The sequence below is a fragment of the Ptychodera flava genome, assembly GCF_041260155.1.
Source record: "Ptychodera flava strain L36383 chromosome 3 unlocalized genomic scaffold, AS_Pfla_20210202 Scaffold_27__1_contigs__length_13241970_pilon, whole genome shotgun sequence".
Taxonomy (NCBI): domain Eukaryota; kingdom Metazoa; phylum Hemichordata; class Enteropneusta; family Ptychoderidae; genus Ptychodera; species Ptychodera flava.
The window spans coordinates 465,393-480,284 of record NW_027248281.1 but is presented as its reverse complement, the minus strand read 5'-3'; the positions used below and the strand labels follow the sequence as shown (position 1 = coordinate 480,284).

At 35.2% G+C, this 14,892-nt stretch overlaps 1 protein-coding gene across 2 annotated transcripts in view; it reads right to left on the bottom strand.

The window, feature by feature from the left end:
• The window catches only part of LOC139126527 (GA-binding protein alpha chain-like), a 116,066-nt gene that overhangs the window by 24,029 nt on the left and 77,145 nt on the right, over nt 1-14,892 (bottom strand). For both annotated transcript variants that reach the window (XM_070692583.1, XM_070692582.1), the window contains exons 8-9: nt 11,795-11,845; nt 4,200-4,238 (exon numbers count right to left, since the gene is read on the bottom strand). In XM_070692583.1, the coding sequence (XP_070548684.1) occupies nt 4,200-4,238; nt 11,795-11,845 (90 nt within the window). The remainder of the gene's footprint in view (nt 1-4,199; nt 4,239-11,794; nt 11,846-14,892) is intronic.

The following is a 14,892-nucleotide window of genomic DNA, read 5'->3' as shown; positions in this document are numbered from 1 at the left end:
AGAGCAACTTTTTGTGACATATGTATTGATGAAGAAGGTTGAGATCTTTGATAGCTCATTTCAGGATGGTCTGACCTAAAATGGCAAAATTAGCTGCAAAAATACAAAATTGATGATTTCATCATAATTATGTATAAAAATGTATACCAAATATCAAAGCTATCACATGAGTAACTTTTGAGAAACAAATATTTTGACCAAAAACGGCAAAAACTGACCCAAAAATACAAAAATTGAAGATTTCATCAAATTTCACTTTATCACACTAAGAGAACCCCCAGGAACCTGTATACCAAATATCAAAGGCATCAGACAAGTAGTTTTTGAGAAACACATTTTTTGACCAAAAATGGCAAAAATTGCACCAAAAATACAAAATTGCAGATTTCATCATATATTCCGTATATCATATTCAGTTTATCTGTAGGAACCTGTATACCAAATATCAAAGCTGTCAGACGAGCGGTTTTGATGAAATAAACCAAAAATGACAAAAAAATTCCTTAAAAATACAGATTTGCTTATTTCATCACAATTTGAACAAATCCAAGTTGGGCTATCCCTAGGGACCTGTATACCAAATATCAAAGCTGTCAGACAAGCGGTTTTGATGAAATAAATTTTTGACCAAAAATGACAAAAAAATTCCTTAAAAATACAGATTTGCTTATTTCATTACAATTTGAACAAATCCAAGTTGGGTTATCCCTAGGGACCTGTATACCAAATATCAAAGCTGTCAGACAAGCGGTTTTGATGAAATAAATTTTTGACCAAAAATGACAAAAAAAATTCCTTAAAAATACAGATTTGCATATTTCATCACAATTTGAACAAATCCAAGTTGGGTTATCCCTAGAGACCTGTATACCAAATGTCAAAGCTGTCTGACCAGCGGTTGAGATTTTTTACCAAAAACGCCTTTTTTGGCACTAATTTGCATATTTTTGGCAATGACAACTTCATTTGAACAAAATCTCATCTACAGCCCATCATCCATGTACACACCAAATATCAAGATGAAATATGCAGCGGTTTTGGAGTTTTTGATGTTGACGGACAGACATACAGACATACAGACATACAGACATACAGACATACAGACATACAGACATACATACATACAGACATTTCCCTAGCCTATAAGAATAGCTTCCATTGCCATATATACATATGGCTATGGGAGCTAAAAAATTGGCAGAATTACAGTCTTTGTGATGTAAAATCATGGGTTGACATCACGATAATTGTTAATCTGTTCGAAGTACTTTCTATAATTTAAAAAAGAAAAGTTCATGCAGAAATGGTAACATATATTGTCAGCAATGTAGTGTTAAGTTTGACTTTACATCAAAATATGCCTTTGCTGGATACCAAATATATAGGGCAAAATATTTAAATCAGCCGTGTTCAGCAAAATCCACACAACAGCATTGATCCTTTTCTAATTTGATTTGATTTGCTTATGTTATCCTTGTATGACAGTCAGTACAATATGGAACTTGAACACAACACAGTGAATAAGTATGCTGTAAATGAAATGGTGTGGCTGCATCCTCATGCAGCAATAAGAGTGCCTTTGTCTCTCACCCCTCATTTCCAACCTGTCCCATCCCTGAAAAAATAGTTTGGTCTTATATTTATAATGTTAATAATTTCTGTATTTGTTAAAATGTGCGCATCTCAAAAACTTTTGATCATAAACATTTTCATTGTTTTTTATAGCTGACCAGTCAGTTAACCTGTTTATTTTGAATATTTGCGCATTTTTTCTCAGTATTTGACATTTTCTGAATACCTTCTTATTCAGTTTGTCATTTTCTAAAAGTTTAAATGCTCCATTGTGTGGTCAAGCTTTCCACAAGCATCAAATGTGGTACTTCATATAGGAGGGTCTGCCTCTAGAGGGCGGGCATCATGAACACTCCTGTGTTTGTTGGTTAATTCCTCCACGTAAACTTCTGATTGTACTGTAAACATTGAACATGGCCGACGTCCGATTTCCTGTCTAAAACTTTCACTCATTTTCGTTCATATGACTCTGAAACTCCAGGAAACGATTGGGAAGAAAGGGTTATCTTGAAATGTTGAGGTACTCGCCGATATTTTGCAAAATTAAATGAAAAAAAATGCAAGGAAAATGCCGACAGGCTTACACAATGACAGTTTTCAGACTCGGAGGCATATGATCATCTCTGCAGATTATGCAACAGGCCCAGATCACGTGAGGCCATGAGGGGATATCCACGCAACTCAGTACCAAACACTAGCGCTCACAGAGTGAGCAAACACAAAGTGAGTACCCCTAACGTCAGCTCAGTAGTCTGTAATAGATTGTAGTCAACTAAGAAACCTTGGAGAAAGGCTTAACACTGTGGCTATGCCGCTAAGTCCCTTTTGATTTTTGTCATAGCTCAAAATCGTTCTCCCACACCTCAACCTGAGCCATGAACACCCCCACCAGTTTATGATATGACCCATCACAATGGCATGACGTCAACGGATCTTGACAGACGGAAGTCTTGACAGACGGAAGTTCTTGACAGCAGCATATTGGTTTTCAACTCTAATACCTTCTCTGTCTATAAATTAGACACGAGAAGGTAAAAATTGCAGATTTCATCATAATTTCAAAAGATCAAATTTAATTCATATATAGAAACCTGTATACCAAATTTCAAAGCTGTTAGACCAGTACTTTTTGAGGAACACATTTTTTGACCAAAAATGGGAAAAATTCCTCCAAAATTCAAAATTGCAGATTTCATCATTATTTTATTAAATATCATTAAGTTCATCTATAGAAACCTGCATACGAAATTTCAAAGCTATCAGACCAGTACATTTTGAGAAACACAATTTTTGACCAAAAATGGCAAAAATTGCCCCAAAAATACAAAATTACAGATTTCATCAGAAATTCAAAATATGTTACTTGGCTCATCTGTAGAAACCTGTATACCAAATGTTAAAGCTATCAGACCAGTACTTTTTGAGAAACACATTTTTTGACCAAAAATGGCAAAAATTGCCCCCAAAATACAAAATTGCAGATCTCGTCAGAAATTCAAAATATATTACTTGGCTCATCTGTAGAAACCTGTATACCAAATTTTAAAGCTATCAGACCAGTACTTTTAGAGAAATACATGTTTTGACCAAAAACGGCAAAAATTGCCTTAAAAATGCAAATTTGCATATTTCTGCACAATCTGAACAAATCTGAAATAGATCATCCCTAGGGACATATGTACCAAATATCAAAGCTGTCTAACTGGTAGTTTTGAAGAAGATTTTTAAAGATTTTTTACCAAAAACAACAAAAATTGCCTTAAAAATACAAAATATGCAAATTTCACCACAATTTGACCAAATCTGACTGAAGTCACCGTAAGTAAACTGCATATCAAATTTCAAAGCAATCGGACAAGTGGTTTCAGAGAAGAAGATTTTTTTACCAAAAACACCAAAAAATGCCCCAAAAATACAAATATGCAAATTTCACCACGATTTGAACAAACTTAAGTGAGGTCACACCAAGTGAACTGCATATATAAATTTTCAAAGCAATTGGACTTGCGGTTTTAGAGGAGAAGGCAATCGTTGACGGACGACGACGACGGACTACAGACGACAACGACGGGCTAGGACGGAAAATCAACCTATTTGATAAGTTCCACGTCGCTGACAGCGGAGCTAAAAATTCAGCAATAATACAAAATTCAAGATATCTTCTCAATATACATATAACTGTATAAGGTCCACCTAAGGTACTTGCCCACTAATTTTCAAAGCACTAAAAACAGTGGTTCTTGAGTTATTAATTTTTGACCATTATCACATTTTGTAATTTAATGTGTATAATTTTGGCAATGCAGACTTCATTTGAACAAAATCCCATCTATAGCCCAGGATGCATCCACACACCAAATACCAAGCTGAAATGTGTAGGGGTTTGTGTGTTTTTGGTGTTGACGGACATACTGTACATACATACATATATACGCACATACATACATTCATACATACATACACACACACGTACATACAGATGCCACAGACTTCAGCTTATACGATAACCTCACATTGGTATACCAAATGTGAGCTAAAATAGTATATACTAAGTGAGTCAGGGCTATAAGCATTGCAGAAGTACTAGAATACCTTTTTATCATTCCATTCACATCTACTCAACTTACCATCAGTGTTTTCTACATTGCCAGCCACAGAAACAGCTTCTGAAAATACAAAATATAAATAAAACAAGCAGTGTGACAATGGTGGCAACTGAAAAGAAAATGTATCAATCTGCAATCAAAACTTCTACCTGGAGTTAACTTTTTGCCACTAATTTCCACCATGCCTTTGAAAATGCATTAAAACAAACCACAAATTAGACAATACATTAAGAGCTAACCAATAAAAGGTTGTAAAATGTTGAAAAAGTTTATCCTCCTTCCTACCGGATTTTTCTGAGAGTACGCCCACTCGAAAAACCGCCCATGGGCGGTTATTTGGGGGGTGGGCCGTTATTAAGAATTTTAAATTTCATCTCAACCTTTGTCTATGGCATTTCAACTTGACTCCCCTTGAAAAAAATTACCTACGCAAAGGTCAAAAAGTTTTATATAGCGTACAAAATAAAATAAGTTACACTTCTAAGATAATTACTTCGGCGATATATGTCCGTATCCCCCTATTTATGCTACTAAAATGCAGGTGGAATGATCCAGAAGAACGCAAAGTCAACGTTAGAGTTTGCCACACAATGCCGACAATGATTGACAGATGAAGCAGGAGCCAGGAATTTTCCATTCTGCACGATGGGGATCATGAAATAAATAAAATGACTATCATAAAAAATAACTCTGTTTCATTATTTTTATATTTAATGTACATATTATTTTTCAGGTTTTTTTCGCTTTGATACAAAATCTGATGATTTTCTTCGCGTAAATTTGTTGCATTCACAAACGTAACAGTAGTAGTAATCCCTAGTAGAAATGGTATGATCCACAATTGTTTACGATTATTGACCTCTTTGCGTGCAACGAATGTGAAACACTGTATCTATTTTCACAAGTTCGACTACTTTGATTAACTTGTCACACTTACAAACTAGGTTAGCCCTGCGTACGATGCTGTGTGTTCCGCTACAGCTAATAGCCCCGCTCACCACAGCCCTGCAAAGACCCGTACGTAGGGTCGGTGACTTCAAATCCATTTTTGGACTTGACGTAAAAAGCCAAATTACTGCCGAAATTCAGCGTTCTTGGGCCCAAGTCGTATCCCTGCCTACCTCAGCTACTCGATCGCTTCCAAAAATGCCAGTCTTTTATTCATTTCTCGTAAATAACCGTCGATGTCGGCAACTCTCTCGCTAGCCCTGCGTACGTACGCAGTGTACGCTGTGTGTAATAGGAACGCACACAGGGAATGCACTGCGTACACTGCGTACGTACGCAGGGCTAGCGTAAAACTGTTGGTCGAGGATCCCTGCAGTACGTCACTACAGTGACGTAGGTGGTGACCTCTCAACTTCTGAACACGAACCAAGAGATTACGGCCAGCATCCGCGCGCCACGAATAATCATAGATCCTAGGACTGAACTTTCCCCCACCCCCCAAGTAAAAGTTTGGTTTCAGTTTTGTGAGACTGGGAATGTCCATAAGGTGACCGATGGTCATCGATATCACACGAAGAATCTCTCAGTTTGTGTTTAGAAGTTGAGAGGTCACCGCTACGTCACTGTAGTGGCGTACTGCAGGGATCCTCGACCAACAGTTTTACGCTAGCAAAATGGCGGTCTCCGTGTAGTCATGTCGGGCAAACTTAGAAAAAAGGCGATATTTCAGTGAATTTTGAGCGGACTTCTGGTCTGGTTAGTTCCTAATAACCAAGCTGTCGATGAGTGTTGGCAATTTGTAATTTGGATGGAAAATATTGCGAAATATCGTCGAGCAAACTTCCGCAAAGGGTGCTTGCGGCGGAACATGGACGCTAGTCTATGGAATATCCCATAGCTGTGGTGGCGGGGTTAAAATCGTAAAGTCAAAACCAGCCCGTAAAAGGCATGAATCCCGTCTGAAAACACCACAGCTATGGACCCACAGCTAAATGGGACCTTGTGTTGTCACGGTTGTGCGTTGATTATCCATGCGTTATTTTTACCTGACTCGTAATTTATTTTTCCATGTGTGATTTTATTTTCCAAAGAGATGTGTATAATTATTATTGCAATTTGTGTTGATATACAAATAAAAGAAATCTTGATCGTATCTTGGGTTCAGTTTAGTTTTATGCGTGCGTCAATGAGTGCATGAGTGTCAGTTTATGTTATTGTATGATGCATCAGAAAATTGCAACATTGTGTCCTTTTTGTTGAAGATGGATCTGTTAGAATTTGTAGCGCACAATGACGAAAAAGAAAACAAAACTCTCGAGAAAAAATGAGTGGATGTTTTGCAGCGTTCTACCGTCATTTATTTTTGGTTTTGTGATCAACAGTGATAAAATAACTCCTTTATTTTTTAGTTAATTGGCGGTAAATTTTTACCAAATTACGGCCCTGGGCCGTTATTTAGCTACAGGTGTGAAGCAGACAATGTAGCCATTTTCTGTTTAACGGCCCTGGGCGTACTCTCAGAAAAATCCGGTACAATGTTGCAATGTATTGAAACAGTCTACTCTCCTTTTACAAAGTTATAAGTTCCTTGGTGTGAAAACATATACTGTTGCTGTTCACTCCTACAAACACTTAATTGAAGTTCTGCTTTTGGTAGATATGAGTCCAGTTTGTCCATTAGTCTTTCAAAAATTTGCAAGAAATTTGGCATACAATTACTTACTTTGATAATAAAAACCGTGACAACAAATGAAACTTTCACAAAACGGAGTCATCACTCTAAAGGCCAGGAGAAAAACAAATTTCCTTAAAGGTAAAGTCTAGGACATCCTATCATATGATGTCATGCATGAAGACCCCTTATAAGGTACAAAATTATAATTCAAAAGAAACCTCGTAGGGTGGTCCCAAAAATAATCGGATAAGAACTGAAAATGCTTACGTCTTTCATTATATTGCAGTTATGTGTAAATTTGAACCTTTGCCACACGTTTGCAACTTCATTGAAAGTGTTATGATCAACATCATGAGCAACATTCACCATGGATTAATTCTAAAGGTCGTTAAGTATTCAAAAATGTAGTTAGCTGAAATAAAAATAATTAATTTCTTTGAACGCTGTCCTTGTATTACCACTTTATATAGCAAATGTAATCACCTTTGGTCGAGTCCTTCAAACTATATATGCCAAACTGTGAAAGTTCATTAGATATGCACATTATAAATAAGCTGGCATGAACATGTGAAATGACTTTTAATATTGTTATAATCTGGTATAATCATGAATGTACATAGCACGTTTTGCCAACTTTGATCAAGTTAATTCAAGTATATTTCCCTTATTAGGAAAGTTCATTAAATATGCAAATTAGGAATTAACTGAAATGTTCTCATATAATATTCAAATTAGGACTTTGCTGAAGTAAAGATTTTCAATGACTTTTAATAATGTTGAATCACAGTATGTTTAATGCACATAGCAAGTTTCATCAACTTTGGTCAAGTCAATAAAGATAAATATCCCTATTTAGGAAAGTTCATTAAATAAGCAAATTATAAATTGGCTGAAGTAAAAATCCTTAATGACTTTCAATAATGTTGTATTACAGTATCTTCAATGTACGCAGCAAGTTTCATGAGCTTTGTGGTCTAGTCAATTCAGATATATATATATTCAGTCTGAGTCACTGCAATCTCACAATTTGATGATGGTGGTACTGTTGCTAGGATAATTGCCTCAGAGGCGGCGCATATAAAAAAGTTTTCTTATCTTCATGTCGGAACTGAAATTTACGGTCGGTCGGGAGATGGGAAACACAAAAATAAAACATACATACATACAGACAGACACCTCATATACAGACTTTTTTCACCATATAACCTCCCAATTGCCATATATGTATGGCAAATGCAGGGCTCCCGCTACCCGATCGCCAATTAGCCAAATGTGAAAGAAAGTTAAAAATGGTTACAAAAATTCCATTTTGGCGAACATAGTGGCTAATGAAGTTTTACTGCCAGGCAAACAAAAAAAAAAATTGTAAGATGTTGAAACAGTTTACCCTCCTTCATACAAAGTTGCACTTCACTCGCCTTTCTACAAAGTTACAAATTCCCTGGTACGTGAAACAAACATTGTTGCTGTTCCGTCTGCAGTACACACAGCTTTGCTTTGCCTCCGTGAGTCCCGTTCGTCCTTCAGTCTATCAGAAGTTTTACCTACTTTGCTAGAATCAATATTTGGCCTGCAACTACTCAGTTTGATAGTAAAAACCATAATTTCAAAGGAAACTTTCACAAACGGAATAATAATACAAAGGAAGAGGAGAAAAACTGAGGTTTTCTGAAAGGTCAAGTCTAGGTCATCTTCATGTCATGCATGAAGACCTCTTAAGTGTACAATTATGGTTCAAAAGAGCCACCTAGGGTGGTCCAATAGGTAAAACGTAATTTTGGTACCTTCAAATTTAAATGGCATTCAGCTTGACTGTCAGTTTTAAATTAAATTTTATTAAGAGTCATCGCAAAGGGACATTGTCAACAGTAATTGCAGTAAGCATATCCATTGTCAAATCGTCACGTTTGTGAATTTCAATTTTGCATGTAAACATTAAAGCAACAAATTATTAAAACGGTCTATTTCAAACTGCTATAACTTATACAAGAAATTATGTGATTCTGAATTATTTTAATATTTTTGCAGATTCCACCAGTTTAATAATGTAGAAGTGAACATCACCAGACATTTCTTGATGATATCAAAATATCAAATGAAAATATATCTGTGCTAAAATGTTATCATAGTCATTAAAACGATGTACACTCTCAAGCAGTGAGTAATTTAAATGAACATATATCATTGTGTCTTGTTTTACAAGAGTTATGTTTGGCCAAACCCTTTGGTCTCAAGAAAAATACTCATACTCAAAATACTATTCAGCCTGCTTGATCACAACTATGACATACTAGTAACACTGGGGCCAATCATATCTGCACTGCCAGTGTGTTCTAAATGCTTTCTTCTGCACCATTTTTTTATTCTTGTGGCTAAAACATTTTGGTTATGGAAAACTGCATAAATTTGCCGCATGAGAGGCTTGTAGCTTATGACAAGCTATCATACTGTGAACACTAAATGAATGCCGCAGAAATGTTCTGTACCAGTTGTAATATACACTCCACTTTGCTACCAGATTTTTAGAATTCAATTGATACCTTATTTTATTTCTGATGATAAAAGTTTAACATCTGAAATGAAAAAGTATTTCTATCCTGGAAATTTCATAAACCAAGATTATTCAATAAAAACTGAACAAATATTTCTTTAATGTAAAAACTATCAGGAACATCATACAAAACATCTTGATTTGTAAAATTAGGAACACCTGAATGCCGAGAAAGCTGTAATTGCTACGCTTGAGATCATAAACTGGCTAAAAGTTGCTCAAAGTGGCTACAAAATTTTTGATTTGGCTAATCAGTTGGCTAATCATTTTGGTGACTTAGGGGGAGCCCTGGCAAATGGGAGCTAAAAACTGTCACCCTTACAAGTCCTCAGAGAGCAAGAATAGAGTCCTGTGATTAAATATACGGCATACAGATGGGGCTCAATAACAGAGAATGAGTTTCATAGTGGTGAAAGCGTAAAACCACCTTCTGTAGGCTTGTCTTTGGGTAAGAATCAATATGACTAATAGTTGTATTGAAGGTAATAAAAATACCGTCAAGGACACTATGTGCTCACATTCGGTTTGAATTGGTCCATTCGAGAAATATTTAAACCAGGAAAAACAGAATGACAAAAGCAAATAAGGTCTCCAACTTAGGTACTGGAGGTCATCTTTAGGAACATGCATATCAACTTCTATAGCAATGGGAGAAGCAGATCCTAAATACATAAGCAAATGTCAACAACAAAAAAAGAGAAGTCTTGATCAAAAGAAAAGGTGGGAGTGGGCAAAAAATGCACAAGGGATCTGATAAAAAAGTAATGCTACATTATCAATCTTCTAGACCCTACACCCTCCTGAATATCAAAAGTTCCACACCTTGGTATTACATAAGATCAAATGACAGGAAGTACATTTACAACCTTGGAGATTTTTTTAATAATGCCATGAGTGTTATCATTCTAATATAAACAGCACATATTTAGTTACAGATAGTGAAATGCCTTCCACTGTGGGCGGTGATTACAACATCTGGAATTATCCTGGATCCAAATTTGTCATCAGTTCTTGTATGTCTTACAAAGAAAAGTTGCAAAAATTGGTCCAAAATGAAAAACATCACCTCAGCTTTGTTTTCTGGATCAAATTTTCCTACAAATTAATACCAAATATGACAAAATTATGTTCACAGCCTTCAAAATTGTCTCACAACATATCCTGGGTTTGTGTAGGTCATTTAAGGTCACAAACTGAGAAAATTACCTAAAATATATAAATTTTGGGGTTTCCCAACACTTTGAGCAGAAAATTTATCTAATAACATCTTTCTGGACTTTTTACCACATTACAAAGCTATCAAACAAGGGACTTTATACCAAATTACAAAGCTATCAAACAAGTAATGTTGAGATAGAGTTTATTGACCAAAAATGACAATATTGTCTTAAAAATACAAATTTTTCTATTTCAGGTCAATTTCCAAATATCTAACTATTGTCATCTCTGTACGTCTGTGTACCAAATATGAAAGCTGTCTGTCCAGTGGTTTTAAAAAGGAAATACTGTTTGAGATTTTTTGACCAAAAATGAAAAAATTGCTCAAATATAGTAATTTTCCCAATTTTGTCATAATTTCAACAAATTAGAAGAGTAACACCCTTGCAAAGAGACAACCCAAATTTGAGAGCGATTGGGCTGGCGGTTTCAGAGAAGAAGAATTTTTACTGAAAATGAGAAAAATCACCAAAAATTCAGCAAAAATAAAAAATTAAGGATATCTTCACAATATTCACAAAACTGTGAGGTTCACCTAAGGTACTTGTACACAAATTTTCAAAAAAGCAATCAAAAAAGCGGTTCTTGAGTTATTAATTCTTAACCATTTTCACATTTTGCAAGCTCATTTGCATAATTTTGGCAATGCAAACTTCATTTGAACAAAATCCCATTTATAGCCCAGGATGCATCCACACACCAAATACCAAGCTGAAACATGCAGTGGTTTGCGTGTTTTTGATGTTGACAGACATACTGTACGTACGTACATACATACATACATACATACATACATACACACATACACACAGACGCCATCGACTTCAGCCTATACGATAAACTCACATTGGTATAACCAAATGTGAGCTAAAAATAGAAACTGACAGACAGACAATACGATGGTTTTCAATCTGGCTCGAACCCACAACCCACGGTACCCAATCACCTAGCAGCAGAGGCCGCAAACAGAACCGCTCAGCTAAAATCCCCAATTGAAAAAGATTGGTTCTATATGACTAATAGTTGTATTGAAGGTAAACAGGGTTATGTAATGAAAATAGAAACTGACAGACATACATGCATATGAACTGTTGACAATTATACACATTAGATAAGCTTCCACTTTTACTAGACTTATTTAAATGGCAGCAAAACCCCATATCCTCGAAACTTGATCGCTTGTTATCTGATGGTAATTCATTGATATTATCCAGATATCCTTACCTTCGGCTGCAACTGTAGTATCTATTGGCACTGATGCAGTCTGTGTTGAAGCTAAAACAAAACATCACAAAATAGCATTAATGACAATAAGTTCACTTTTGTTCAGATATAGCAGGCCTGAGTGAATGTGCATACCTTCCGTGGACCTTTGCTTGTAATATTTATAATGTAAAGAGCATGAGAACACATTTTGATGCCCGTCCATCAACTACAAAGACCAAGTATATAACGACTGCCAAGCAATACACATAAACACAACACCATAAAGCCTGTTACATCAAAATTTGATACAATCTACCATAGCAAGATTGTAATTTTTGTAGTTGGTAGCGACTGATTCCATATAGCAAGCTGTTGCAGTAGTCTTAATGCGATGTTACAAACGCGTGAACTAATTTCTCAGTTATTGGAGTGTATATCACGGAGCGAATTTTCCCTATTCTATGTAAGGCAAAATACGCCTATTTACATATATTGTTTATTTGACTTGTCATAAAACTGTCAAAGTCAAACGCAACACCAAGATTGTGTATCGTACAAGATGGAAGTATTTCTAACTCTCCGATTCTGAAGCTATCTAGACAATCTGTATCTTTTTTGAAACGTGATGAAAAGTGAATTACTTCTGTTTTATCATCATTCAACACCAGCGTGTTTGATTTCATCCATCAACGTAAATCCTCAACACATTGTTCTATATCTACTATAGCATCATCAGGCGTGTTACAGACTGCGTATATTCCGGAATCATCTGCATATAAGGTGTAATCTATTTCACTGGAAATTTACTATCCGTAGATTACCAAATTTTGTTAAGCTTTTTCACTGGACAAAATTTGATTCTCCTTTATGTAAACGTTGCCAAGTATACGACACTTATAAGCATAGATTTTGGGAATGTATTTTCGCAAAAAATAGTGTCAATGACACTGTCCTCCCATTTTACAGAGATACTAACTACTAGTACACACATGACATTGCGTTCTTACAGGTTGACTGAGAAAATTCCATTGCAAGTCCCAATTAATCTTATACCCCAGCAATATGAAATGCTTCATCTCATAATGACTTTTACACATCTGACAGAAAACAACCCTAGGATCAAGACTATCATGTTTTAAAGCAATCCAAACAACTTTGGGAGAAAATGATTTTTTGACAAAAAATGGGAAAAATTACACCAAAAATACAAATATGAAAATTTCACCACAATTTGAACAAATTTGACAAAAGCCAACCCTAGGATCATACATACAAGTTTTCGAGGCAATGGGATGAGCGCTTTCAGAAAAGATTTTTGACAAAAAACAGGAAAATCGCCCAAAAAATACAACTTTCAAAATTTCACCACAATTTACAGAATTGTAACTGAAGTCACTATAAAGAGCCTGCATACCAAGTTCCAACCAAATCTGACCAGTGGTTACAGGGTTTTAGCAATTTGCAGGTTTTTCCTTTTTCCCCTTCATTTGCATATTTTGACTTTGACATGTTTATTTCAACAAATTCACATCTCCATCCCTGGGTGCAACTGTCCACCAAATACTAAGATGTTAGGTGCTGCGATTTAGGAGTTTTTAATGTGGACGGACATACATCCGCACATGCTAACTAACATACATACATACACACATACATACATACATACAGACAGACAGACATGCATACATTTATTTTTTCAGCTTTTAACCTCCAACAGCCGACCAACTTGTCGATATCAGCTTGTTCAACTTGATACTGCTGCTTATAATAATATAAACGAGATTAATTACATTCCGAAACAAGACTTGCTTATCAAGATTTATGTCATAAAAAAACAGCATATCTGTCAGGTTATAAAGAATCTTCAGCTGGTTATCTTTATAAGTATTTTCATCCTATTAACCAAGCACATTTCAACTTTCAAATTAACATTGTAAGTAAGTTCTGTTGAATAAGTTGAGGCTGTACGTACTCAGAGAAAGCACACTGAAGAGACAAATGTTTGCAACTTAAAAAGTTCAAGGTCATCAAAAGCATTATAAGGAATCATGTAAGACTTTCATTGCACTCTTTACACAGATTGCATAATTGCCTTAAATAGCACATGAGGAATCTTACAGCCCAGCTTTACCATAAAAACCTATCACTTTACCACTCTTTTAATAGACCACTCTATTTTCTTCCACAAGAAGTAATTTTATTTTATTGGAACTTTCTCTATCTCTATTTATTTGGCCAACCTATCATGACAAACTATTATGAGCACTTTGTTTTAGATAGCATACACAGCACAATATATGACGGTTCAGAATATGTCAAAGTTGGGATTCAGGAAAGTTGCCTTTACATGTTTTAATCCTCAATTCACTATGAACTGTCAAAAAAAGTTGAACTTTCTGATAATTCCACACTGAAATTATTTTGGCTTTGATGATTTCCTAATTAATTCAATTTTTTAAAATCATATTAATTATTTTTTTCTGGGTGAATTGATAGGGTTTATACAGTACAAGAGTTACATACAATGTAAGTCAAACTTTGACCAAAAATGACCAAAAAAATTCCTTAAAAATACACATTTGCATATTTCATCACAATTTGAACAAATCTAAGTTGGGTTATCCCTAGGGACCTGTATACCAAATAACAAAGCTGTCTGACCAGCGGTTATGAAGAAGAAGATTTTTTACCAAAAACACCTTTTTTGGCATTAATTTGCCTATTTTCAACAATATCAAAAAATTAAAAAAAATAGTTTCTCAAAATCATATTTTTCATCTACACAGCAAATATCAAATCAGTAAGTACTGCGGTTCTCAAGATATTTGAGTGGACGGACGCCTCACAAAGACATACATACATACATACATACATACATACATACATACATACATACAGACTGACGACGGACGCCGGACGGATACCCATCCCAATAGCTTCTATAGACTATAGTCTATAGTAGCTAAAAATTGAAAGTGAAGAAATTACTGTTTTTAATAGGCATATTTTCCTTGAAATACATGACCGTGTAAAGAATATATGCTAAAAATGTTTAAGAGTAAATTTCTTTTCAAATAAATAATTTAATCTGTGACCAAAGGATTTTTATTCTTTGA